Raw genomic sequence first — 27,746 nt, forward strand, 5'->3', positions numbered from 1 at the left:
GATAAAGGTTATTATCACCTGTGACGTCATGTAGCTATCATAGACCTTAATAGGTTGTGATGAAGGGGACACTCCATTTCTGTGGCATTCTTTCTAAAAACCTATGACCTGGTCTAATTATAAGAAAATTATCAGACAGACCCAGACTGGAAGACATTCTACAGTATACTTGGCTAGTACTCCTCAAGACTGTCAAGGTCAAAAAAAAAAAAAAAAAAGACTCTCAAGGTATGAAAAACAAGGAAATACTGAGCAACTGTCTAGAGGAAGGCAGTTGAGGAACACAGACTAGAGGAAATTGGGAAGTCATGACAACTAAATGCAGTGTGGTTCCCTGAACTGAATCCTGGTATAGAGAGAGAATATTAATGGAAAAAAATAGGTAAAATCCAAATGTCTGGATTTAGTTAACAGAAATGTGCTAATGTCAGTTTCTTAGTTTTGCAAATGTACTATGATAAATATGTTAATAATGAGGGAAACTGGGTATACTGGAAATCTCTGTATTGTCTTGTAATGTGCTGTGATAATATAAGATGTTAATAATAAGAGAAATTGGGTATACTGGAAATCTTTATATTATCTTTTTAACTATTCTATAAATCTAAAATAATTCTAAACTTAAAAAGTTTATTTAAAATTTTTAAAAAAGAATTCTCTTTATACTTAAGGTATAATAGAGAAGGGTTATAAAAAATATTCATCAGCTACCCCATTCTTTGTAATAACTTCTTAAAACTCTTGTATTACAGTTTTTAATAACCCCATCTCTGGTTTGAGAGTGTTGGAAAAATATCAAATATGGATTGTGGTGAGTGAAGATTATAAAATACAAAGTTCAAAGTCTTCCAGGTTTTGTTCTCAGTATTTTAAGCAACCTGGATTAAGGCCTTGAAACAAAATGCCTATTCTACAAGGTCATTGTCTACCTGACAATGACATTAAAGGATGACTGGAAAGGCTTTATAATAAGTACAGTTCTGGGGAAATCCTTCCCTTTGCCATATTCTTTATTGCCAATATAATTCTCATTTTGAACTTATTCAAACAAATGTACTCACAAGGTAATATAAACTCCTTTGGAATTATACTGGAGCCACTCCATCCTCACAAGTTGCTTACTCATAAAATGACCTCATCTAAGGCAAAATCTAACTCTTGATTTAAGGTACCTTTTTATTATTAAAACTTTTAAAAACTAAGAACACTGCATAAAAATAAAGTACCTTAAGTCCTTCTTTCTGCAGATCTTGAGCAAGTTCACTGCAAAGTTCTTGGCACAAGCTGTACTGTTCCTCTGCTTTACTTATCTCACTGAATGTCCTAGAAAGACCAGAATGATTTTGCTGCACAAAGTAAACTATAATTCAGGATAATTTAGAAATAATATAGTATGTTTAAATGGCCTAGCATTAAAGTTATATTTTCTACAGTACAGAATAAAGTTATCAAGTGAACTAAGATATAATTACGTAAAAACATCTAGCATCTTCTTAAACAATGGAAGATTATTTACAGCTAAACTGATTAGCAAAGGTGCATTTGTTCTCTACAGTATTTTTTTTTAAAAGATGATTAAAGTCACCAACAGATAATAATAATGCCCCCAGAATTTGTAAATTAGTATACACATTAGTATACATACGTATATAGACTTTGCTACAGAAGATTATCTTAAGAAAATACAGATAAGAACATCTTTCCAATCACTGCACATGCATTTTCTGGAAAAGAATTATCTTCAAGTAGATTTAAGGGGTTCGTTCATGGCACCTACTTAAAGCTGTCTAATAGACAGCTGGAATGGAGGGCTGGTAAGATTAAATGCAGAACTTGTAACTTCATCTGCACAAGGGTGTTGAAAGGTTTTATTAACGAAAAAGAGGAAGACACTAAAGAGATACCAGGGTAACGAGTAAAAAACCCCGAGCAAATAACGATCCATTAAAGAGTCCCCCTTCTAAATCTGCCCCCAGCTACCCAGTTCTCCCTGTGGCAACCAGTGCTGCCAGCTTCCTAGTCACTTGAATTCCTCTAGAATATTGTATGCATATCTAGAAGCAGCAAACAGGCAAACATTTCCCTTCAATTTAAAATCAATAGTAGAATATCAGATACACTGTTGGTATTTTGCTTTTCTCATTCATCCTCATGAGAGTTCCCTATGAGGAAATAATTTCCTCATTTTTATATGGCAGCATAACATTCTAATTCAAAGATGTAAGATCACTTAACCAATCCTCCATTTGTAGATATTTAAGTTATTTCCAATCTTTTGCTATCATAAAAAATGCAGTGAATAACCCGTATACATGTAAAACAACATGTGATCATACCTGTGGGGTGAATTCTTAGAAAAAGAATTGTGGGATCAAAGCACACGGGTATCTGTGATAGAAATTGCCAAATTGCTTGCCCTCTGTAGTAGGCAAAATAACGGTCCCCAAAGATGTCCAAATTCTAATGTCTCAGAACCTAGTACATTACACGGTAAAAAGGACTTTGCAGATGTGGTTAAATTAAGATGGGGCAATTACTCTGCATTAGCCAGGTAGGTCCAATATAATCCCAAGGAGGCAGGAAGGTAAGAGTCAAAGAAAAACAAAATACAAGATTTGAAGATGGAGGATGGGGCCATGAACCAAAGAATTCAAGGAGCCTCTAGAAACTTTGGGCAAGGCAATGGATTCTCCTCTGGAGCCTCTAGGAGGAATGAAAACCTGCTGACACCTTAATTTAGGATTTCTGACCTTCAGATCTGTATAAGAATAAACTTGTGTTGTTTTAAGCCACTAAATTTGTGGTAATTTGTTATACTACCAATAAGAAACTAGTATACCTTTTAGAGTTTAGTAGCCTTTTCACTCCCATGGTCTTGCCAATAGAGTATGTTAGTACCTTCGCCAACCTGATTAGTGAAAAACGCTATCTCAGGGAACTTTCAGTCTGTGTTTGTTAAATTATTAAGGAGACCGGGGATATTTTCACGTTTATAGAGCCGTCTGTACTTTCTTTTCTGTTAATTAATTAGACCCTTGTTCATTTTTTCTATTGGTTTGCTGGCTCTTTCTTAAGAAATATTAATATTATTTAATATTGATATTCTTGTATAGTAAGTAATGTTCTCAATAACAAAAGACAAAATAGAAAAAAAATCATTAAATAGGACAATATTATCTCACTTTTGGATGCTTTTTTTCCCTTTCTTTTCCTTTGATCGCTTTTATGTAAATCACAGCCTAACCCAGCAATTTTTATCAAAGTCATTTACTGAGTGTATTGTCTTGTAAAAGTCATCGAGCTTTTCTGATCCCAAATAATATACGTGAAGAATGAACACAACCTTATACGAGGTCTGTGTTTCTAAAATGTCTCAGTGGAACTTTGGCGCTTTGAGGAGATAATTGAGGGACTTTTAAAATAACAACATATTTCCCAAAACAATAAGGTTCCATCAAGATTTCTTTTGACTTCCAAACAAGATTGTAAACCACCGAACTACATCACCTCTAAGCTCTCCTTCTTCAATATCTTACTATTTGATGCCTATGGTCCATTCACAAATATTTGAAGAATTTCAGAAAGAATTTCCATCATCATTTATTAAATTTTCCAAATAACTATTCAGTATAATTCTTCTTATAAACAAGCTTAGAAATTAAGATTTGAAATCCTAAAATGCTTGGTTTTCACTGAATAGGAACAAAACCAACATTCAAAAACGTTACGTACAGCTAAATTTTTTCCATTAAGAGCACAGCAAGCAAAGATAATAAAGTATTGTACTAGGATGTTTACTCTAGGAGTGTCAAACTACTGAAAATTATTATTTGATTTGCAAATAATATTTTTAATTTCAGTGATAGTTTATTAAAATTAAAAATTAGTTAAATAATATGAATTATGAATAATTAACAACAAAATATTACCTCTCGACACTCATGCTTTTCCTCTCTCCATCCCTTGAAATAAATTAAAAAGAAAAGCTTTTAGTTGCTTTCTCAAAGAAGACTGAGTTCCTTTTAGTCAACCAAGATGACTTAGTTACCCTTTAGAGATCTCAGTAATGTTTTAGTTTAAAAGTTACATATCATGAAACACAGTGAGTTTTTTAACCTAAAAATAAAACTATCACCAAGGAATGAAAATAGATAAGGTGCTAATACAATTACACATATAATGGATCAAGTCTACAGCTATCAAAGAGAACAAATTTGAAAACAGATTGATACCATAAATTGTTTCTATTAAAAGTCTGAATATCAAAACCCACAACTTATGAAAACCAACAGAAGGTGGTAATGTAAACGCTTGTAGTTATACGATACAATTAAGTTTTGAATAATTTATTATCAATTATCTAGTTTTTGCCCTAGTACATTAACTTTGCTCTGCGACAGCCTGTTTATCATTCATTTATACCACTCTATAGAAGCTCAGTCAAAATTTGGGAGACAGCAATAGGATGATGATTGGGAATCTGAAACATCTGGTTTGGTTGGATTCTAGCAGCTCTGATAGGAGTAATTAAAATCAAAAAGTTGAAATTACATGCAGATTATTCATTTTCCAAGTATTTAATGATCCTATTACAAATTGAGCACTGTTCTAGAACTTGGGAGAGACGGTAATAAACAAAACAGACCAAGTGCCTGCCCTTAAGAAACCTTTATCCTAGTGGAGTGAGACAAACAAATATAGAAGTAAATATGGAATAGGTTAGAAGAGGGGAAGTACCACTGATTCAAAAACAAAGCAAATTAGGGGAAGAGAGAATGTGGATAGAAGGAAAGGTGGGTTTGCTATTTTATACTGTTAAAAAATACCTATGGATTTCACTTAAAAGAATTACCTGCATTTCTACCACAGGTGTTAACATTATATTAAAAACTATACTGCTTTCAAGCACTATAGAAATAAAAAGAGGGTAATTTTTAGATTAAAGATGAAAGTTGTATTTCCCATCATCTTAAAATACGGGGTTATTAACAGGGGTTATTACAATATCTTTCTCTTATCTTTCATTATATCCACTCAAGATCAAAGTCAGATAACTGTGGACTGGAAAGAATGAGGAGCATGGAGACCTGAGAAAAGCAATAGTACATGCCTTGCAATCTCTGTAAGACTTAGCAGGTTTAATTGGTTAATCAAATTTGTTTCATATGCCTCCTCAATAATCTTCCTGTTTTCCTTTAATTTAAGTATAAGAACATAAAGGAGTTATTTTGAGGGCAGGCTAACAGGATCATGACAAAATTGTAAAAATAGTGCCCAGCGTTAATTCTCATTCTTGTTTTTATTACCTTCTTTTCACCCACCCTGAACAGCGTACCCTTCTAGCTCTAGGATATTTCTAAGACTTAGATGAAAGAGTGGCAGGGAGGCAACACAGGGCTTCTCCTCTAGATGTTTCTTCTTCTCCTAGATCTTTGAATGGCTCCCCTCTTCAGGTCTCTGCCTCTGGATGACCGCTGCCAACCCTGCCTCTTATTCCCAACTCATTTTCTGTGCCCTCACTTTTCCTTACTTTCTTCATCTGTTTATTTCTTGTATTTGTTCCTTTCTGTTTCTCACACTATTCTGCAAATTCCATTAAGGCAGGACTTTGCCCTGTTAACTGTTAACTTCTGTTAACAACCCCAGTGCCTAGAACAGTGCCTAACACAAAGTAAGTACTCAGTATTGAGTAAATGAATCATTTACAAATCTGGAAAAGAGAAGAAATACAGGCAGTTCATGAAGGCTTTCAAGGATCATTAAGTTGACTCGCTTAAAGGGTGAATTCAGGAGTATGAGCCATCTTTGTTTCCTCAACAATCAGACTACTAGTATTCTTATGTTCTGAACAAAGAGCAAGTCAGGTACAGAAAACAAAGCATCCATCATCCCTCTTATTCATTTGTCCAACTGCTGTAGCCAACAACCTAGAAGTGATTCTTTATTCCTCTTTTCTTTCTCTCTCACATCCAATCTTTTGGGTCTAATTCAAAAATTATTTTCTGAATTGAGGTAGCCTAAAAGAAATTTAAAACATCTTATGCTTATGGCCTCTATCTCAATGGTTAAAAATGTTAATTTCAGCAAATTAAAAAGAAAAAGCAGAATGACTATACAATCAGATACCTTTCCAGGTGTGTTGAACCTAGACCCAGGGAGATATGAAGGAAATAATGCCAAGATGTTTCAGAGAAAAGGAGAGAGAGTAATGCCCTCTGTTCATAGAGTTCTGTACAAGTCATAATTCCCAGGGCCTTTAACATTTTCTCTGTAACTTTTCCTATTCCAGAAACCTAGAAAAGAATCAATATTTATCATTAATACATTTTTTAATTAGGGTAAGTATTATAATCTCATCATACCTTTTATAACCAATAAAAGGTATAATAATGTGCTTATTTTCACAAGTTATACAAGAAAACCACTTTAATTACTTTCTGGCCGTATTTCCTAAATTCACATTCCACGGAAATTTAAAATTTTAAATTCTATGGAATTAAAAAAACACTTAAAAAAGAGTTCTGTGGTTATATAAACTTGGGGAATGGTAGGATAAACAATCTTTTTTTTCCCTTTTAATTTTTTTAAATTGAAGTATAGTTGACGTACAACATTACATTAGTTTCAAGTGTACAACACAGTGATTTAACATTTACATACATTACAAATCAATCATCACAATAAGTCTATAGCCATCTGTCATCATACAAAGTTATTATAATATTATTGACTATATTCTCTATGTCATACATTACATCCTATGACTTATTTGTTTTATAATTGGAAGTTTGCACCTCTTAATCCTCTTACCTATTTTGCCCAACTCCCCATGCTCCTCCCCTCTGGCAACCAAAGTTTGTTCTCTGTAACTATGAGTCTGTTTCTAGGATAAACAAACTTAAAATGAAATTTTTATTGTAAGAATGATGAATCCTTAAGATACTAATACCTGTTGTGACCCACCAAGGGTGGTACATTCCAAGGTTCTTTGATCCCAGAACCTTTTTTTAAATAGAACACCCATTCATACTTTGGAAAACACATTGGAAAACACTGCTTTATAGCTACATCTTATATATACTATTCAGGAATCATTATACATTATATATATTGATACAGTCTTGCTTCTGAACATTGAAAATGTTTATTTAAATTTCACTAATATACATTATGCTGAGTGAGAAAAGCAAGTCCTAGAACATCAAATAGTTTACAGAGCAATTATTATTTTTAAAAAGCATATATATGCAGAAAAATTTAGAAGCTGTACAAAATAATAAAATGTATCCTTTCTAGAATCCCTGACGGAGTCTTTTATCATTTTAAAGATAGTAAAGTGTTTTGGGTTTTTTGTGGGGTTTTTTTGGGGGGGGGAGTAATTAGGTTTGTTTTTATTTATTTATTTATTTATTTATTTATTAAATGGAGATCCTGGGGATTGAATCCAGGACCTCATACATGCTAAGCACACACTCTATTACTGAGCTATACCCCTCGCCTCACCCCGTTTTTGTTTGTTTGTTTGTATTTTGGTCAAAAGCAATTAAAATTCTAAACCTATTAATCTGGTAGCAATTTGGATTTTAGAACTAAGACAGCATGTTAAGTTACAGCTGAAAGGACTCTGACAAGTATTTTTTATTCTTCCATCTCCTTAAGTCTTTCATGTGTTACTTCCTTAAAACTTTACAGCAAACGAGTTTAACTTCAATTTTTAGGGTTTCACAGAAAGATTTCTTCAAATCCAAACTCAAATCATCCATCACAGTTCTTGCTTGTTACCTACTGTTTTAAAATTTTTCAAAAAAAAACCCATTATGATCATCCTAAACAGTATTTCTTCAGACCTCAGAGAATATGTACAGATGATAAATTTTCTGTAAAATCTCACCTTTCTAATGGGTAAGTCCTTGATGAAGTCCATCACAGCTTGTCTGTTAGGGGGAATTTGGTATTGTCCATTTGGTTTATTCTTATCACTGCATACTTTTGCTAACATTGTATTTGGTGCAATGCCTTAAAAGAAGAACACAATGATGACTCAAAGAACATGATATGTATGATTTTAAAATATGTAATAATACAGACAAAAATTAAATGCAAAAATCTGAAACGATGTGGAATGCCACTTTAAAAATAACACTTGATTACTATTTATCTCCATAGGGCTTGCTATGGTTTTAGAAAAAGAAATTGTATTAGTCATTGTGGCAGCAGAAATGGGGAAGCCTATGAGTAATTTCTGAGTTTAAGTGATATTATTAGTACATTTATTATATTTAGTAGGAATACAGGACTGTCATAGAAAAGATTGAGAATATTCTCATTATATAAGGATTATATAATTTAGGATGGATGTTTACTCTTTTAAAAGGTCTTTTGTAGAAATAATCCACATTAAAAAAAAATCAAAGATTCTGATTTCCAGTATATTAAAGCAATGATAATGAAACGTGTGCATCCTTTTTATGCTACTTACAAAGCAAGTTACTACTTTTCAGAAAGGTGTTTTATAATTTCAAGGTGTCTCAATGATTAAGATAACTTGAAATAGGCATATTCAAATATAATCATTAAATAGTTCATTTCAATTTTTATACACATTTTCCTAAAACTTATTACTTATTCTCATGCTTTGGCATAGGAAGAAAAGACTAACCCAATCATAATACGACTTTCATAAAATAATGTAAGGTTCTCAGGATGAATTCCAGTTTCTACACTAAGAAACAGTGATACCCTCATAGGTTACTGACTTTGTAAATCTCTTTTCCCCTTCACCAGATGATCCTAGGTTGCTGTATTGATAGCTGGTATTTTTTCTATCTCATTCATACTGTGTGTGGTCATCTTAGGTCTTTCTTGTACTGAAAGGCTTCAAAGAGAAAACTAATAAAATATGTCCAAAGTCAATTAAAATAGATTTTGTGCTTAAAAAAGGATAGCTACATGAGATTTATGGTAATTTTTTGCTTTGGACTTGGAGGCTTTTCTGTTTAGTTCTGATTTACCTACAGGTTCACAGCATTCTGAAGAGGTAAAGTTGTTAGAAGTTAAATAAAAAACAGATAACTAGAATGTTACTATACACTTTATAATGAGAAACTGCTAATATTACACTTCAATTAGCCAGTCTGAAAATTGTAACTATTGGAATCATCGATATCCTTTAAAGTACCTGCACTGGCTGTCAGTGTTGTTTTTTGCTCGATTCTGAAACGAATTTCCTTTACTACTTCCTCAGCTGATGTTCCAAAAACAATTGCATTTTCGAGTATCTGAGGATTATTTGGTTCTTCAGAGTTCACTTGGAGAGGATTTCCTGTGGACTGCAAATCAGGAGGACTATCTTCAAAAAGGAGTGGAGAGATGGATCGTTCACACTCACTCAGTTTAACCTCCTTTCTGGGTTTATCTAAATTATAAACAAAAATAGTAAATCATCTTCATTTTAAAACATATATACTTCATAAATAGGTTCCCCTACAGTCTTTCTAAAGACAAAACAAATCTGGTTTAGTTTTGTTTCTAAGAACCAAGATCAGAAATGTTATCATTTATATTTTTACCTATTTAATGAAGAAAACATTAATTCAAAGATCTACTTATAAAGAATATTATCCATTTCCATAGTATACATCTTAAAAGGAAATAGCTTATGTAAAACTCACTAATTTCTGTACTGAAATTAACTGAAACTCAGAATTCGAATTAGATTCACATTTCTTTTTTTCTTAAGAAAAATGAAAGTTTTTTTCTCTTTTCTCATCTCTGGGGAGTATGTGCGGGGAAGAACCTTCTAAATTAGAATTTAGGAATAAGGGAAAAGGTTATTAAGCAATCTAGAATAATTATGCCTAAAAGGAAAATTTTGTTTTTAGAGGGGAGAAAAAAACCTTAAAATATTCTTCATTCATGGAAGAAATTTTCAGATGTTAAAGTAATCTGAATTTTCTTTCAAGTGCTGATTTTAATTTTGATTTGTTTATAATAATATGAATTAAGTTACAGACAGATATTTTCCAAATCTGAATTCCCAGGCCATTTACAAAATAAGCCTTATTTTCAAACTTACATAAGCTGTTATTTGTGTACTTTAGTTTCTTTCACTTTCTGTGATCTGGTTTTAAAATGCAGAACAATTCAGAGGGAGTTAAGACTGTGGCACAGCTGAAATGGTATCCACCTGGATCTCCTTTTCCCCATTTAGATGGAAGGGTGGAAGTCAAGGTAAAGAGCTACAGAATCACTGCAGACCAAGTAAGGTATATTCCTAAGCCCCTTCCGCAGTTCCTTATGCTGTGTTTTGCACCTTATCTTTCTATCACACTGCCTCAGGTCAGTCACTGACAGAGCCCTACGGCAGAAAGCAAAGTGTGCTTGCCTTCAGGTTCACTGTTCAGAGCCGCTGCTGAATGGTATAGTTACCTTTTCTTTTTCTTTTTTTTTTTTTTTAACATTTTTTATTGATTTATAATCATTTTACAATATTGTGTCAAATTCCAGTGTAGAGCACAATTTTTCAGTTATACATGAACATATATATATTCATTGTCACTTTTTTTTCTCTGTGAGCTACCATAAAATCTTGTATATATTTCCCTGTGCTATACAGTATAACCTTGTTTATCTATTCTACAATTTTGAAATCCCATCTATCCCTTCCCACCCTCTGCCCCCTTGGCAACCACAAGTTGTATTCTCTGTCTGTGAGTCTATTTCTGTTTTGTATTTATGCTTTGTTTTTTTGTTTTTGTTTTTGTTTTTTTAGATTCCACATATGAGCAATCTCATACGGTATTTTTCTTTCTCTTTCTGGCTTACTTCACTTAGAATGACATTCTCCAGGAGCATCCATGTTGCTGCAAATGGGGTTAGGTTGTCAGTTTTTATGGCTGAGTAGTATGCCATTGTATAAATATACCACATCTTCTTTATCTAGTCATCCGTTGATGGACATTTAGGCTGTCTCCATGTCTTGGCTATTGTAAATAGTGCTGCTATGAACTTTGGGGTGCAGGTGTCATCCTGAAGTAGGGTTCCTTCTTGATATATATGCCCAGGAGAGGGATTCCTGGGTCATATGGTAAGTCTATTTTTAGTGTTTTGAGGAATCTCCATACTGTTTTCCACAGTGGCTGCACCAAACTGCATTCCCACCAGCAGTGTAGGAGGGTTCCCTTTTCTCCATAGCCTCTCCAGCATTTGTCATTTGTGGATTTTTGAATGATGGCCATTCTGACTGGTGTGAGGTGATACCTCATTGTAGTTTTGATTTGCATTTCTCTGATAATTAGTGCTATTGAGCATTTTTTCATGTGCCTTTTGATCATTTGTATGTCTTCCTTGGAGAATTGCTTGTTTAGGTCTTTTGCCCATTTTTGGATTGGGTTGTTTGGTTGTTTCTTATTAAGTCATATGAGCTGCTTATATATTCTGGAGATCAAGCCTTTGTCAGTTTCATCTGCAAAAATTTTCTCCCATTCCGTAGGCTGTCTTTTTGTTTTACTTATGGTTTCCTTTGCTGTGCAGATGCTTGTAAGTTTCATTAGGTCCCATTTGTTTATTCTTGCTTTTATTTCTATTGCTTGAGTAGACTGTTCTAGGAGAACATTTTTGAGATGTATGTCAGATAATGTTTTGCCTATATTTTCTTCTAGGAGGTTTATTGTATCTTGTCTTATGTTTAAGTCTTTGATCCATTTTGAGTTGATTTTTGTGTATGGTGTAAGGGAGTGTTCTAGCTTCACTGCTTTACATGCTGCTGTCCAGTTTTCCCAACTTCTCTGTGAGGCCTGGCTATGCAACCAACTGCTGAAGTGGTTTTTTATTTGCTTTCTGAAAGAAATAACTTCATAATCCTCATAACTGAGGTGATCAGAGTATAAAACTAAGGTTTCTTATAATCTGAATACTAGGATGAAAGATCCCATCTGGATGGAAAGTGCTAAAAAGGGTATATAGTACAGTATTTCATTTCTTTTATTATAATAATAACTATTATTTTATTTGTATATAAACATGGAAGTTAGCAATACTTTTCCAAAGACTGCACCTTTTAGAAAGGGGCAAACAGCAGAAAAAAGCCATGGACTTTAGAGGAAGGTATGCCAACCACCTGCCATGGCTCCAATTCACTGTTGACACTTTCTCCTGGCATAATATGAAATCAGATATGCCCAAAAACCCAGCCCACAGGGACTTACACATGAGAAAAGGAAAAAGTGAAGCTACTTTAAATTGTTTAGGAATATGACATACACAAAGATGAAAGTACATAAGTCAAATGTTAATAGCAATACATAATAAAAATTCATATCCTCATAATGAGTTTAGATATATGACAAATGATAAATGAAAAAACCATTAGTAGATAATGTCTCCCCTCCTTTCTCTTGAAAAGTAGGAACTAACAAAGTGATCAGGCTTTATCTAATTTCCCCAAACTTCTGTTCTAAGTCTCTGTGTCCAGAAATTATGTTTGCTGATTGTTTAATGTTTCTCTTAAAGAGAGAGAACTACCCCTTAGAGCTCTAAGTAAAGTCATAAAATGAGAATTTGACGTCCATATTAAATCTGCTCCAAAGATGTGAGGCCCAAACAATGGGAAAGTTAGAATTTTATGCCAATGAGGATCCACCATTTTTGCTTCAGGCAAAGTTACAAACAGGTTTCCCCACCACTGTCTACTCGCTGAAGCAGTTGAAGAGTTGTGCACATAAAACGTGGCTGTGGATTTTGAGCAAGCCCTGTTTCCACCTTTTCATCCAGATGAACTTTGTTCAGGGTTCCAGGGCAGCTCTGGTATATGAAGTAATCACATCTCTGACAGAGCACTGAAAGCAGCATGTGTACTATCTGCACATTTTTTGGCACCATTTTGAATAGGTAATAAGGGGCCCATCTGAAAAAAAAACTTGGGGTCATAAAACTTCTGTTTCATTGTATATAAAATGAATCAAAAATAATGTCTCAGGCAAAGAAGAGAGTTTGGGGAGTCATTAATTTTGTCAAGGTTGAAAAGTCATAGTCACTGTATAACCAGATTATAGAAAACTTGGGAAATAAGGAAAAAAATCCCACCCAATGTTTTGATATATCTCAAGCTAGTTTTTGAAAAAAATCTATTTTCTATTAACTACTACAACAAAAGGCCACCTTAAACAGAGAACTTCCTCAGATTTGACGCAATCCAATCCTTTTGTTCTTTAAATCTTAGGAAAAGAACTGCCATGAAATTACTTTGTTTAGGGAATCTGCAGACTCCAAAAATCTAGAGACTTAACAATCTCATTTGGTTTAAAAGTGACATTTCACACATTTAACTCAGAAAACCCACTGGTATATTTTAAGTTTCTGATTTTTCATTTTTAATACTTTTTCATAATAAAGGTATATCTATTCCTACCCCCTGTGCATGCTAAACTAACTGGTTAATCCAAAGGGTGTTTTGTTTGCTTTTTAGTTTGATCATTCTAATAAATTGCTTACCATTTTCTAGAGAGTTTCCTGTTTTGATGAAATACTTCCTTTTGTCTTCAGGCCAATTTTGTCTTTCCTCTAAGTGCTTTGTTATATTCAAGTAGGCTTCATCAAGACTCATAGCCATAAAATTGGGATCATAATCAGCAAGTATTTCCTTAACCTTCAAAAGGAACAAAATGGTTTCAATTTTGCTGCCATAGCAAAACCTGCCATTTACAGCTGGTAAGAAACATTAATACTCTTACTTTGCAACTATAGTAGGGATCCTGTAATCAACAGCTCACAGATTTAGAGAATAAATAACTGACTGCTAGGGCAAGTCTGTTCAAATTCTCTTCTGTATTAAAACAGACCACGAAGGCAGAAGGCTGTGAAATTGCTTCCTTTGATACAATCTCTATTTAGCCACCTACAGCTATAAATAATAAGTGATTCAAATAAATCTCAGACAACATCATTCTGAAAGGCAGAGAAAAAATGGTTAAGCGATGTAATTTTGGGTAGCAGGTCAAAAGCAGAAGAGGGAACAATAGGATCCTGCTCACCCTTACATTTTATGATTGTTTTTGTTCATTTTAAAAAGGCATAATTTTACATGAAGGTACTAAGTTGTTTGGAAAGCAGTTCAACTTCAATTAATTATAATATGCACATAAAATTCCACTCAATACATACATTAATGTATATGTCCATTCAGAAAACAAAATTCAATTATTGGAATTTAGAATGGAAAAGATGATAAAATTTGTAGTGTAAATCTGTGATGATATTAAATAATGGGGACAAGTCTGGCATTGCATCTTCAGATAAAAGAAATATGTACAGAGGTCAGAATCTCTGTATGAGTCCAGAAATGCCTTTTATATAAGACAGTTTTATTATGTAAAACTGTGAATTTCTTTGTAACCACTGAAGTATGAGCTGAAAAGTATTAGAAGAAGTAGTTGCCAAAATAACATACTAGAAAAATGTATTTGCTGAATTATGTTTCCATCTAATATTTCGAAGCTGTCTGCTGTATCACAAAAAAACTTTTTTTGATACTGTGTAAAAAGAAAGGTTTATGGCTTAATATAATTATGAACAGCTGAGTCAAAGGTAATTTAGAAAATGGTGACACAAAACTTGGCCAAGCTTTACTCAGAGAGTACCTTAATTAGCTTTGTTCTTATAAACTATTTTTACAATGTGCTCAAATGGAATCTTTCTAGTCAAAATGAAACTCTGGAAAGTCTGTAGTTGGCAGCCAACTAAGATTATTCTGAATGAGAAGTGCTCCCTGGAGACAATGAGTACTCACTAAGTTCCTTTACGCAGGATACTGATTTAAGAACGAAAATAGACACATACCAGCAAAAAGCAAGCACTTAGGCTTTGAGAACAGTTACAGATCTTCCATGCTTTTGGATAAAATAAAAATGGCTTTTTCTCACTTCTAAACCATGCCATAAATATTAATATATTTATGGTCAGTGAATTTATGCTATAGTTCATTTACACTTAAGAACTCATTTGTCATCTGCAAATAAACCAGCTAGTTCCTGCTCAGATTTGAAGATTTCATTAGGTTATGTAAATAAAGACTACAAAAAACAATTTTCTTCTCATTGCCATACCATCAGACGTCCTACTGAGTTAAAGTAGAACTTAAAAAACACTCACAGTCTTTGAAGTACTTTCAAACTTATTAAAAGTCTACAGTATTTATGGTCAGCATTTTACCTCTAATTGAGAATACAGTAAAAGAGAAAGCAGTAACCCGTGTGAATGTGCTCCCCTCTCCCCACCAACTTTTCAGAGGTTGGCACAAAAGCTCTTGTTTCCATAAACTGTTTTTGAAAGAATTAAAAAAAAAAAAAACTTCAAAAAAATTTAGAGGTGGAGTATCATTTTAATTTGGGGGAGGTTTCATTTCTAGGGGAAATGAGGTAGAATACAATTAAGAAGAGTGAATCTAAAGACCATTCACCAGACTAAATGGTAATACATGCTAGGCCAGAGTTTTTAAGTGTTTCAATTCAGACGGCAGTCTTTAACACACTGCATTTTGCCACAGCAGTCTAAAAACATTTGATACTGTATACTAAAATTTCAATTTATGGCTTCAGTTTTAGCACTGACATGGTAGTCCAGTTGTTAACAAAATTAGAGAAAAGGGAAGATTTTCATGTATGAGAGTTGAGGCAATTTTAGTGAATAATCAAATCTTTGTATTTCAGAGATCCTTTTCAAAGCAACAGATTATTCCCCTTTTTCTTTGATTGCAGTGTTCTGGACTTTAAATGTACATTAGTACCTTTATTAGATGACAGGGCAAGGAGAGCAGCTAATCAAAATAAGTGAATTTTGTTACTGTTTAAAAACACTTAAAAAATTCTTTCAGAAAAGAGCTTGGAATTAATGACTTGAATAGATTCTGTAGATTATAAATAGAAGGCGCAATTCTAGCAGAAAATGTACATTGCATTAAGAAAAAATAGCTGAAGTTAATTCAGGTTATAATTAAGGAACTCAGTTTGGGGGGGATAAGAGTTTTCTAAGCAGATAAAAAAAACATGTAGAACAGCAGAAGAACTGGGAAATAGAAGGGTATATTCTAGACACATATGCAGTTTAGTATTTGATACACAAGCTGTAGAAGTGGTAGGAAAAAGGTGAGACTAAAAGGAATAAGCTAAGACCACATTCTGATGTGCTATGATGTTTGGACTTGACGTCAGAGGTGACAGAACATTAGTGAAAGACTGTAAGTAGGAGTGAGACATCAGACACTTACCTCTCTACTCACGGCTCGGTATTTGTCAAAGTTTGGGGGCACTATAATAAGTTGTGGGCAGAGTCTTTTAGCAATAAATCCTGGCATGGCTGCACGAACACCAAACCTTCTTGCATGGTAATTCGAAGTAGTCTGAAAGGAAATGGACCACACAGGAAAAAATATTCAAACCTAAATGGACATATTGATCAATGCTTTCAAAAGAAACACATTACCGATGTGCATCTTCAATTCATGGACATTTTTTTGGATAGGCTCTGTCTCAAATCAAGCTTTGACTTTAACCTATCATGGTGTATAATACCATGACCCTCTCCCACTGCTGTCCCATATCTATAATGTGACACCAGGCAATAAGTAAGGCTGTGCTAATAAAAAGGTTCTCTTACATTTCCAGTAACTAAGGTCATTAGTTTTAAGACGTATCAGTAATATAGTATACATAAGAGTTTAGATGATAGAGGGTGATGTTACATGAAAGCAATAATACAGTAGTAGTCAAGTAATAATTATGGAATAATATAATACAAACAGTATAGAAGTTACAAAAGAGTCAGAGTATAAAGAGTACAATCAAATAGTATGGACTTAGAATTTGCTCTATTTGAAATTTTGGAAATTTTTCATCTAGAAAAAAAATCAAAGGTCTAATATATGGTTAGCTAAATTAAGACTCAAAATGAAGTAATTAAAGTTTAAAAAAACTTTAAAAATTAAGTTTTGTTTCTTAAGGCTTGAATATCTTTCTGGTGAAAACATTTTGACTAGGAGATGGAACTAAATTATTGTGAGAGTAAAACGGAGAACATCATTTACTAAATCTTGTTGATGATGATACCTGACAATAGTCTAGGTTAATATGGTAGATCATAGTACTATTTAAAAAAACTTTTTAAATCACAAATGTAATCATGGAATCTCAAGTGAAAATTCAAAGGAATGTAAAACAGAATCTATTAAATAAAAGGATTATTTCAGAATGATAATATAACTCTGCCATTAATGGTTTTCAAATGGCATTTAAAAAAATCTTGATTGTACTCAAAACTATGCTAATTCTTGGTCAATATTCTAGAATAGAAAATGCAGAGAGCACTGGAAAGACAAACCAAGGCTTTAAATATAAATAAATCTAATGGAATTGACATAAAAGCTAGATCTATAGTGAAGTAGAAATGACATTCTAGATACGACTTCCTTTAACGTTTAGGTTTGTGGTAGATTGTAAATCACAGCCTCAGTCTTTTACAGTTCCTCCCCTCAGAAGGTGGCTTCTAGTTCCTCATACCAAGTGACTCACTTTGACCAAAAGAATGTGAGGGAGTGAACTTATGTGAATCCTGAAACCTAAGCATTAAGGAGTCTGCAGCTTCTGCTTTTGCTTTTTTGGGATCTGGCAACTATGTAAAGATCTTGGGTTAGATTACAAAATGATGACACACCATGTGCATGAGAGGGGAGAGCTAATGGCTGGAAGCTTGTTAGTGAAGCCATTTTGGATCCTTCAGTCTCAGCCAAGTAACCAAAGTCAAACCAAGTGGAGAAGAGATGAGCCGTTCCCAACTGTTCTCTGCTCAAACTACAGAATCACGAGCAAATATATTGTTGCCCACTAAGTACCAAAGGGGTTCACATATATAATTTCACATAAATATATGGTGAGATATATTCTTAATAAAATTAAGTATTTTTTTCAAATATCAGTTGATGATTTGTAGGAAAGGGGAGTATCCTTTCAATAAATACTGTTCTGGAACCAGGATTGTTACTTGCCTGCATACTTCTGGGAGCAGAGATAATGAAGAGATTATGGTTATACAGAGAAATAACAACTCAGTAGGAATCAGGTTAATTAATTAAGGCACTGGAAGGAGTTAGAACGGGGGAAGAACCTTCCTTGTTTCTCTTCTGTCTCTTTTATACCAAAACCCATCTATTCCAATGCTGTTTCTAATTCCCAACACATATTAAGCTACACATGGGTATCCTGGTCACCTTTACCTTCTATGGTGAGGGTGGCAATGAGGAAAATAACATAGTAATCAGAAATGCAAAGGTTTCAGGTCATGGGGAAAACAACCTAATTACATTATTATGAAACATGTTACTCCAGAATTGGTGTTGCCAAACTTTTTCTGTAAAGGTCCAAATGTTTTAGGCTTTGAAGATCATATGGTCTCTGCTGCAATTACTAAACTCTGCTCTTTTAATACGACAATAATAAACAAATGGGTGTGACTGTGTTCCAATAAAATTTTATTTACAAAAAAAGGCAGCAGGCTGGATTTGGCCTGCAAACCATTGTTTGCAAACCTCTGCCTTAGCATAACATTTCCTTTTCTTTCTTTGTCAATTCTGTTTAATTAGAACAGTTACTTAAGAAAAATATAATTTGCAACAGAAAGGTATAATGCTTTTTACCATTTACCAGGTTTATAACTTTGGGGAAGTTATTAAACATTTTTCTGAGTTTGCTTTCTCCTCTGTTAAATGGAAATAAAAATTGTACCTCAAGTGATGTTGAAAGGATTCAGTAACTGAGCATATTTCTTGAATAGAAATACGTTATGAAACTTTCTCTTTGTCTTTGATCTTTACCTACTTACCAACATACTCATTGATCCTACAGCAATGGGTTTTTCCTTCAGTTCTGGATTGTCCCTCATTTCTACAGCTGCATAGAAAGCATCCATGTCAATGTGCACTATGGTATTGTTCAGATCCCGGCTCTGTTCCAACTCCATTGCAAATCTATCAGCCTTAATTTTTAAAAAGTTAACATATTTTTAGACAACATAATATTGAAACACCACTAATCATAGCATTAATCTTACTTTTAGTAGATATCTATTTGTCTGTATGTCCATCCAAGCATCCACTCACTCATCCCCATGCCAGTCTATGTATATTTTATTGTTGTTTGCTTATTAAGGCTGTTAATTGCTTTTTATTTTCATGAACATAGGCAGTCTGTTCTCAAAGATCATTCCTTACCAACTCTTCATCTCTCAATACCCACAACCATGTAACCAGTACTTAATAAATATTTATTGAATGAATAAAGCATTCCAACTGCTTATATCAAATGATTCTATTGCTTCATCAATTTGAAAAACAACTTACTGTAACTAAAAGTTTCAGTTTAGGTAAAATAAACAACTCACATCTGACTCATAATATTAATGATTTAAAACAGCAACAAAAGAAATATACAATAAAAGATTATACTTCTTTGGCATATGTTTATGCTGAGTAGTACCATACAACTGATTGTACTAAACATAATGTAAACATTTACTCAGTAGAATTGTTTTATAAGGCTAAAACTTTTAACTGCTAGTCTATTCAAATCACAATTGAAAATTTAATATGTAATTTAGCCTTTCCTGAAATTTCAATATATGTGTCATATATGACAGTGAAGAATTTTAATCTTTAAAGAACTTTTTTGTTTCTTTAGAGAAAAAGAATTGGATTGATAAGAAAGAAGACAAATGAAAGAAATACCAAAGTAGTTCAGTAAGAAAAGGGTTTATGTAGCTCATATACCCATTCCCATGTTCCTTTTTGTGGCCTCTGCTATAGAGGCTGAAAAAGCTAAATACATAAATTTCTAGCTTCCCCTGCAGCTGGGGGTGGCTCTGTGACCATTTTGATCTATGTAACACAAGGAAATCAGCAAGACCGTTTAGTAAAATCAGGAAGAGAAGAGAGAAGAAAGCTGTTGAATGAGATGGAATACATAAAGAGCGTGGAAGGGTGTCTGACACATGGTCAACTTCAATAAATGCAATCTATTACTAAAAGGATAAAGGGAGAACTGCATAATGAAGTAATAAAAAAATTAAGGGAAAGGCAGTCAGAAACGAGGAAGTAGGGTGAGTTCTGGAATGAAAGAAAAATCTACCATGAAGAGATTCCTAGAGTAGGTTTCCTCAAAGGTAGAGAGTTCCAGAGGTATAATTCAGCTTTTTCCCCTTGCTGGACTTCAACTTTGCTTCCATTCTGCAGGATTTTTTTTCCCCCAAGGTCTTCCTTCTTAACATTATAGTGACACCAGCTGCCCATGAGCTTCAGGTTAAGACTGCAACTCTTCTTTTAGAAACCACCACCTTGACTCCTGTTTCTGTCCAGTAGCCACAATGATAATCTGGAGGGTCCACTCCTGCTCAGGCTGCAAATTACTGAACAATCTGGGGTGCTCTGTGCCTTCTTCAGGATGTTCCTCTGTCCAGAATGCCCTTCCTACTTCTGTTACTAACCCTTCAAAGGTCAGCTTAGACATCTCTGTAACTTAATTGGATCTCTGTCCTCTGCACCACATAATTTAGTGTTCCCTTACTGGTTTTCCTGCTCTTACTATGTCACTTATTGTATTAGGTTCTAAATTGTGAGTTCCATCAGGAGAAAGACCTTTCTGCCTTTAAATTTTTCCCTTGCAGGGAGAGTAAGAGGGACACACTTCCAGGTATAAAATAAATGTGTCCTGAGGATGAAATGTACAGCAAGGGGAATGATACTGTAGTAACTTCATATGGTGACAGATGGTAACTACAGACTTATAGTGATCATTTTGCAACATACAAAAATATTGAATCACTATATTGTGCACCTGGAACTAATACAGTGCTAAAAGTCAACTGACCTACTTCAATTAAAAAAAAAAAAAGATGAGTAAGATCTGGAGTCTAAAGTACAGCGTGCTGACTACAGCTGGCAATACTGCATTGATATGTGAAAGTTACTAGACAGTGAATCTTAAAGGTTCTCACCATGAAAATAAATAATGGTAACCATGAAAATAAATGAATAAATTCATTCATTCATTCTTTCCTCATAAAAGAGAAAGGGAGTGGAGTATATATACGTATATATTTCTAATTAAAAAAGAGAAAGTGTTATTTGTAGAAGAATTCTGGAGAAACCTGATCTCATGCAATGAGACACCACACCTAATAAATGGAACTTTTAAACATTACTCCACTTTGTCATCCAGAGTTAAAACCATTACTTCTTCCAGTACTTCAGTTTTAAACTAGAGAATAGCATACTGACATAAAAAAAGTTGTAAACAAATCACAGGCACTAACAAAAGCAAGGGTAGATTAAAAATTACTCTGCATTAATCTAGAAAATGTGCCTAAGATATGAGTCAATGGAGGATAAAGGAGCAGCATCTGCAACATCTTACCCCAAAAACACTGAAAAGGAAAAAGATAATAAATAAGCAGCAAACCAAATGGGAGAAAACTCTCCTTAGACTCATACATAAATGCTACTTTGACAGTTTCTTCAGCAAACTATTGTCTTTTCTGTGCTTAGAGCAAGCTACTTGTACTTCAGCCAAAAGGAAACCTCCCCACTAAATGACTCACACATTCCACTTTCCTTTGCTATCTCTCATTAGTCACCCTTGTCTGAACCCTTTCCTTCCACATCTACCAAACACATACCACTGCTTTTTATTTTTACCGCCAGTTTCTCCTATTGAAATCCCCATTCATGTGTTCCTTTCTTCCATTTTTCTCTTCCAAATGGTTTTCAAGTTCTGATCTGAGTCTCTAACGTGTACCTTGTCATTCTTGCTGCAGTTCAGAGCCAGCGTGTGTCACAGTGGTTAAGAAGAAGGGCTTTGTTTGGGTCGTAGGTCTGCCACTTATTAGTTACATGATAGTGGGCAAGTTAACCCCTCTCATCCTTACTTTCCTTATTTGTAAAGTGAGCTAAACCAACCTTAAAAGGTTGAAAGAATTAAAAGAGATATCCATGCAATGCACTTACCTAGGATATGTTAAGGGTTCAGTGATACTCCTATAATTTTTAAAGTAGAAGTGACATTTACTGAGTATATTATATGTGTCATATTATATGCAAAATGCCTCTTATGTTAACTCATCTAATGGCCAGATTGAGATAACAATTATTATTCTCATTTTACAAGTGAAACTAAAGCTTAGTAAGGTTATGTAATTTGCCCTAAGTCATACAGCCAGTATATATTAAAACTAGACCTGGAAACCAGGTTACTCCAAAGAATGTGCTCTTTGCATTATTTTATGATATTCCCCTAAAGTAGATTTTAAAAAGTCTTGAACACTGAAATAAGCTCAAATCAAACTTGAGTGGTATATTTTATATCCATATTATGTCTTATTTACATGAAAAAAAACCTCTTTTTGATTATATTTAGGAGACTACTTTAGAAACTCTGTTTTTCACTTTCTTGATTCAACCTTAAACTTGCTTAGTACATCTGAGTTCTCAAAATTAATTGTTCACGTGGTCAGAATGCACTGATGTGCTGTGTAGTTGCCATTTAATATACCATGGATGTTTGTCTATTTAACGTATGAGCCCATGTTATAGCAAGATGTTTTGATGGCTACAAAAATGTTTGTGCCTTTAAGAAGTCTAATGAGGATGGCATAGGGTGAGGAATACTTAGGGAGGTTCTGAAGGAACATCATGGGAGTTTATGCCTACAGAGGTAACTTACCTCACTTCAACTAGTAACAGTTCATACTATCTTATCACACATAACCAAATCTACTATTTGGAAAATTATGACTCTAAAAGAGAAACACACTTTCCATGAGAATCTCTCTGTTCTTGCAGGCCTTCTAGACTCTTTAGGATTTCCTCAATCCCCTCCCATTTATACAACTTCTTTTAAAGGAAACTCAACAAATGAAACAATTTAACAATCAACACAAAACACATTTCCTGCCATTCCGCTTGCAAAAGATGTCTGAGAGCCTCCCATAGAAAGCCAACTAAAATCGTAACAAAACCTTAAGTTCTGCTACTCACTGTACGATATTTTGTATTTCTTCAGATTATTAGCATTTTGAAGGATATGAGTTTTAAAAAGAGTATGAACAGCAGAAAGTTGTTACATCGCACAACTCCTATGTATATCTTTAAAATTTTATTAAAGATATTTGTAGACTATAGATCAATAAAACTTGCCAAAAAGAGCTCCAGAAAGTAAACTGCCTAAGAATTAATATCAATTTAAATACAATGTTACTGTGGACAGAATGGAATCTTTTTTAACTTGAAGAAATAATGCTTAAACTTACTTGAAAGAATGCATGAGAAAGACAAAAAAAATTGTTTTAAAGAAGCATAATGAGGGGGAATGTTCAACTATATTATTATTATTCAATAAATAAAACTGCATGGTACTGATATGGGAAAAGATTTAACGGATTAAAAGAGAGTCCAGAAACAAATCCAAGTGCAATGACAATTTAATATATGGAAGTGCCTCATTTCAATTCAGTGGAGAAAGGACTCATGATTCAATAAATAGTGCTGGGACAAGTAGACCACCATTTAGGAAAAATAATTCCATTCAGGGAAAATATAATACTACCTATTTAAGAAAAAAAATACTTCATACTTTATATCAAAACAAATTCCAGATGGATTAAAGATATGAATATTAATAATCCATAAAAATACTAAAAGAACATACAGGCTTGGTTGTGAGGAATGACTTTCTATGCACAATACTAAAGCGAAGAAGAAAAAATTCTTTAATACTGGTGAATTTGACTACATAAATATTTTAAATGGATAGAAAAAAAAACCCTGCAAAATTAAAAGACAAACAACATATAAGAAAAATTTTTACAACAAATGGCAAAGAAAAAATCTTTAATAATATGGTAAGATCTATAAGATCTATAAACAAAAAAAAGATACAAACTCCTCTAGAAATATGGGCAAAGAATATTGCTTTGGACTGCTAGTTGAAACCTGGAAATCCACTTTCTGTTCCTTCCATTGTAATAGATTTTTACCTGGGCAAATGGCCACCAAGCTAGAGAATATATTTTATAGCTTCTCTTGCATTTAGGTGTGGCCGTGAAACTTAAACATGAGCTGAAGTAATGTGTGAAATTTCTTTTTCACTTGTTTAATAATAGCAAATTACTTGCTTCAATATTTTCCTTGTTTTTTTCTTCCTTACCAGGGGCTAGGATATGGATTGATAGTTATCCAGTTTTGTCACTCCAGTTAAGGATAACACTAGGGGATGACGTAACAACACAATGTAGAACCTGGGTCTCTAAATCGCTGTGGTGATCAGAACCACCAGACCAGCTGGGACTTTCATCTACTATGTGGGAAAGACATAAACTCTTATTTTATTTGAACCATTACATTTTGGGGTCTCCTGTGCCAGCTACTTAGCCTATATCCTAACAGAATAAAGGAGGATATTCCCACAAGAAGGAAATATTAATGGCTAACTTGTATGGGGAATGACATTCTTTCTCCATCATAATCAAAGGAGGGCATATTATATAACCATGATATAATATTTTGGAGACTGTATCAGCAAAAACTAAAAGATTGGTAAAACTGATAAAATCTAGTTTTAAACAAATATGTGAGGAAACTAGCGCTCTTATGTTGAAAACGTAGAAAGGTACAATCTTTGGTGAACACAACAGGATGAGAATGCAAAGATAGATGAATAAGAACAATCATCACAAGGTTGCATACAAAACAAAAAACTGGAAACAAGGTGAGATAAGGTAGATAAATTATGCATCTCCATACAGTGAATTGCTATGAAGCATGAAAAATAATGATTTGACAGACAAATCATCTTTTCTCATTATAGCAGACCACTTAACGCAGAAGATAAAAAATTAGCTTGTGCTCTAAGGAAAGCATATATCCAAAAAATGACACATTATAGTTTGATAAAGAAAACAAAATCTATAATCTCTGAACTCTATCACGAGAAGAATTTTGCACCACAATAGATTAATATTATAACTTCATCGTTATTTATAGCTTAAAGTGCCTTGTGAAATTGAATCAGATTTTGATAGAAGGTAAAACTGTCTTTAAAAGTAAACTTTAGTTTTTACTAGCAGAACCTTGGCTGCTTTGAGTTCTCAGTCTATCACATGATGCCTTGCAGCTTGGCTCTTCTCAAAAAAAATTTTTTTTTGAAACATAGTTGATTTACACAGTTGTGTTAGTTTCAGGCGCACACAGAAGTGATTCAGTTATATATATGTATACATATGTATACATGTATACACCTACATATATATTCTTTTTCAGATTCTTTTCCATTATATGTCATTATAAGATATTGAATATAGCTCCCTGTGCTACACAGTAGGTCCTTGTTTTTATCTATTTTATATATAGTTAGTCTTCTCAAACTTTTCTACTGAAATAACTTATAATACCACTGGAAATTGAGTATTTACTCCCCAAAGATGCTGGAAAAGCCAAAAGCCCCCACATTTTCGGAAGTCTTGTGTTTTATTTTAAAAATTCATGTGCATTTGGCTTTCTACTGTTTACATGACTTTCTGTCTTATTAAACACAATTATGTTTTAAATTACTCCCACATTTAATTAATGTTCCTTCAAATCTTTTCTGCAAAATCAGTTTTGCAGAAAACATGCCACATTTATTTTGTGGCCTTTTCTAGCTGCAAAGCATGTATGTAAGAAAAAAAACAAAAGCTTTGGACTAAATGCTAGCTCTGCCAAATACCTGTCATATGAAGCTAGGCAATTTACTTAACCTTATTAAGGCTCCATTTACTGTTTTGTGTGATGGAGGTGACAATGTCTTCGTGTAGGGTCTTTAAATAAAAGAATAGAATAGTATTTAACAAAGTATGTGCATTTGTTAAATTTTTATGCTTTACAATGAAATGAAAATTTACGTTTCACCTTCTTTTCAGTTATGACTTGACCATGATGCATTTTAACTATCAATTATTATTCTGCCAGCTTCCACTTTATTTAGCAATTAAACTAATACCTGTATTTGTGCTTTCCTTAGCTGTTGGCTGGTAATTTGAGCTTTCTGTTGCATCATATTTTCTATTCGTTGGTTGACTTGCTTTTCTTTCTTGAGCTCATTTCCATAAAATCTGGACCCCTATGTAGGAAAACAAAGCAAAGCATAAGAAAAAATGTCTACAGGAATGCATCACTGCAAACCTGGTGGCTAAGAGTACAGATTCTAGAATCAGAATGACTGCATTCAAAACTTAGCTCCATTACTTACTTGCTGGGCAACCCTAAATGAATCTTATTATGTCTCAGGCTTCGTATCTGTAAAATGAATTTATAGTTATCTAAATCATAGGATTGTTGTGAGGCAGTCCATAGCACAGAACAAACTCTCCGAGGTGAGTACAGATCTGCACTCAGAAAAGAACAATGTGTCCTGGGCAGGATCCTCTGGGCATATCCAAGGTCTTAGTCAGCTGAGTCATCAGTTATCTCCTTTACTTACACTTCAAAAGTACTATAAATTAACTAACAGAAACCTCAATTAAATAGAGGATCAGAATGGGGAGCTCTCACGCCCTTTGATGACAGCAGAAAGTAACAGAAAGAAGAAAGACTCCTCTTCTTTCCTGGCAATGACTCATCTCAGCCAACGAAAAGTCATACACTCTGTTTACCCTACTGCTCCCAACTTCCTTTTCCCCTCCCTGAGAAAATTCTCTCCATTCTTGTTGCAGACTTGCACGTGGCTCGCCGTGGTTACAAACGTTGAACTGCAATTCTCAGCTGATCCCAAAAAACTCCATTTTTTAGCAGAGAAATAGCTGGCAAGCTGTTTGTTTTAGGTCAATAGTCATTTTAAAAATTTAACATTAATCATTTAAGAAAATGTAGAAAATTACTTCTAGAAAATTACCCATTGTCCCATCACCGAACATAATATCTATCCATTCATTAGGTTGACGGACATTTTGATTATTTTTATTTTTGGGCTATTATGAAAAATGCTGCAATGAACATTTGTGTACACGTTTTTGTGTGGACACATGTTTTCATTTTCCTTGAATATATACCTAGGAGTAGAATCTCTGTATCATATGGTAATTCCACACTAAACATTTTTAGGAACTGCCAGACTGTTTTCCAAAGTGGCAGAACCATTTTACAATCCAACCAGCACTATATGAGGGCTTCAATTTCTCCGTATCCTTGCCAACATTTGTTATTGTCTGTCTTATTTATTATAGCCATTCTAGGCTATAATGCTATGAATGGTATCTTATGGTTTCAATTTGCATTTCCCCAATGACTAATGATGTTGAACATCTCTTCACGTGCTTAGGAGCCATTTTTATATCTTCCTTAGCAAAATGTTTATTTATACCCTTTACTCATTTTTTGATTGGGTTGTCTTTTTATTAATGAGTTGTAAGAATAATTAATATATTGCAGATGTAGGTCCTTCAACAGATGTGTGTTTTGCAAATATTTTACCCTAGTATGTTGCTTACCTTTGTGTTTTTAAATAGTACCTCCTAAAGAAAGTATAACCATTTTGAAATGTGATTAAGTCCTATTTGTCAACTTTTTTTTAAATTGACTGTGATTTTGGTGTTGTATCTAGAGAATATTTGCCTAACCAAAGATCTCAAAGATTTTCCTCCTATCTTCTAAAAGGTTTATTGCTTTAGTTCTTACACTT

The 27,746-nt window shown here is 33.6% G+C and overlaps 1 protein-coding gene across 3 annotated transcripts in view; it reads right to left on the bottom strand.

Annotated features, from left to right (window-relative positions):
• POLK (DNA polymerase kappa) overlaps positions 1–27,746 on the bottom strand; it is a 62,903-nt gene that overhangs the window by 6,138 nt on the left and 29,019 nt on the right. For all 3 annotated transcript variants that reach the window (XM_006197587.4, XM_031674897.2, XM_072958509.1), the window contains 9 exons: positions 26,070–26,189; positions 18,868–19,020; positions 16,262–16,393; positions 13,492–13,645; positions 9,179–9,415; positions 7,892–8,016; positions 6,127–6,293; positions 3,930–3,962; positions 1,227–1,323 (listed from right to left, as the gene is read on the bottom strand). In XM_006197587.4, coding sequence (XP_006197649.2) covers positions 1,227–1,323; positions 3,930–3,962; positions 6,127–6,293; positions 7,892–8,016; positions 9,179–9,415; positions 13,492–13,645; positions 16,262–16,393; positions 18,868–19,020; positions 26,070–26,189 — 1,218 coding nt within the window. The remainder of the gene's footprint in view (positions 1–1,226; positions 1,324–3,929; positions 3,963–6,126; positions 6,294–7,891; positions 8,017–9,178; positions 9,416–13,491; positions 13,646–16,261; positions 16,394–18,867; positions 19,021–26,069; positions 26,190–27,746) is intronic.

Source organism: Vicugna pacos, chromosome 3, assembly GCF_048564905.1.
Source record: "Vicugna pacos chromosome 3, VicPac4, whole genome shotgun sequence".
In the NCBI taxonomy this organism is placed as follows: Eukaryota; Metazoa; Chordata; class Mammalia; order Artiodactyla; family Camelidae; genus Vicugna; species Vicugna pacos.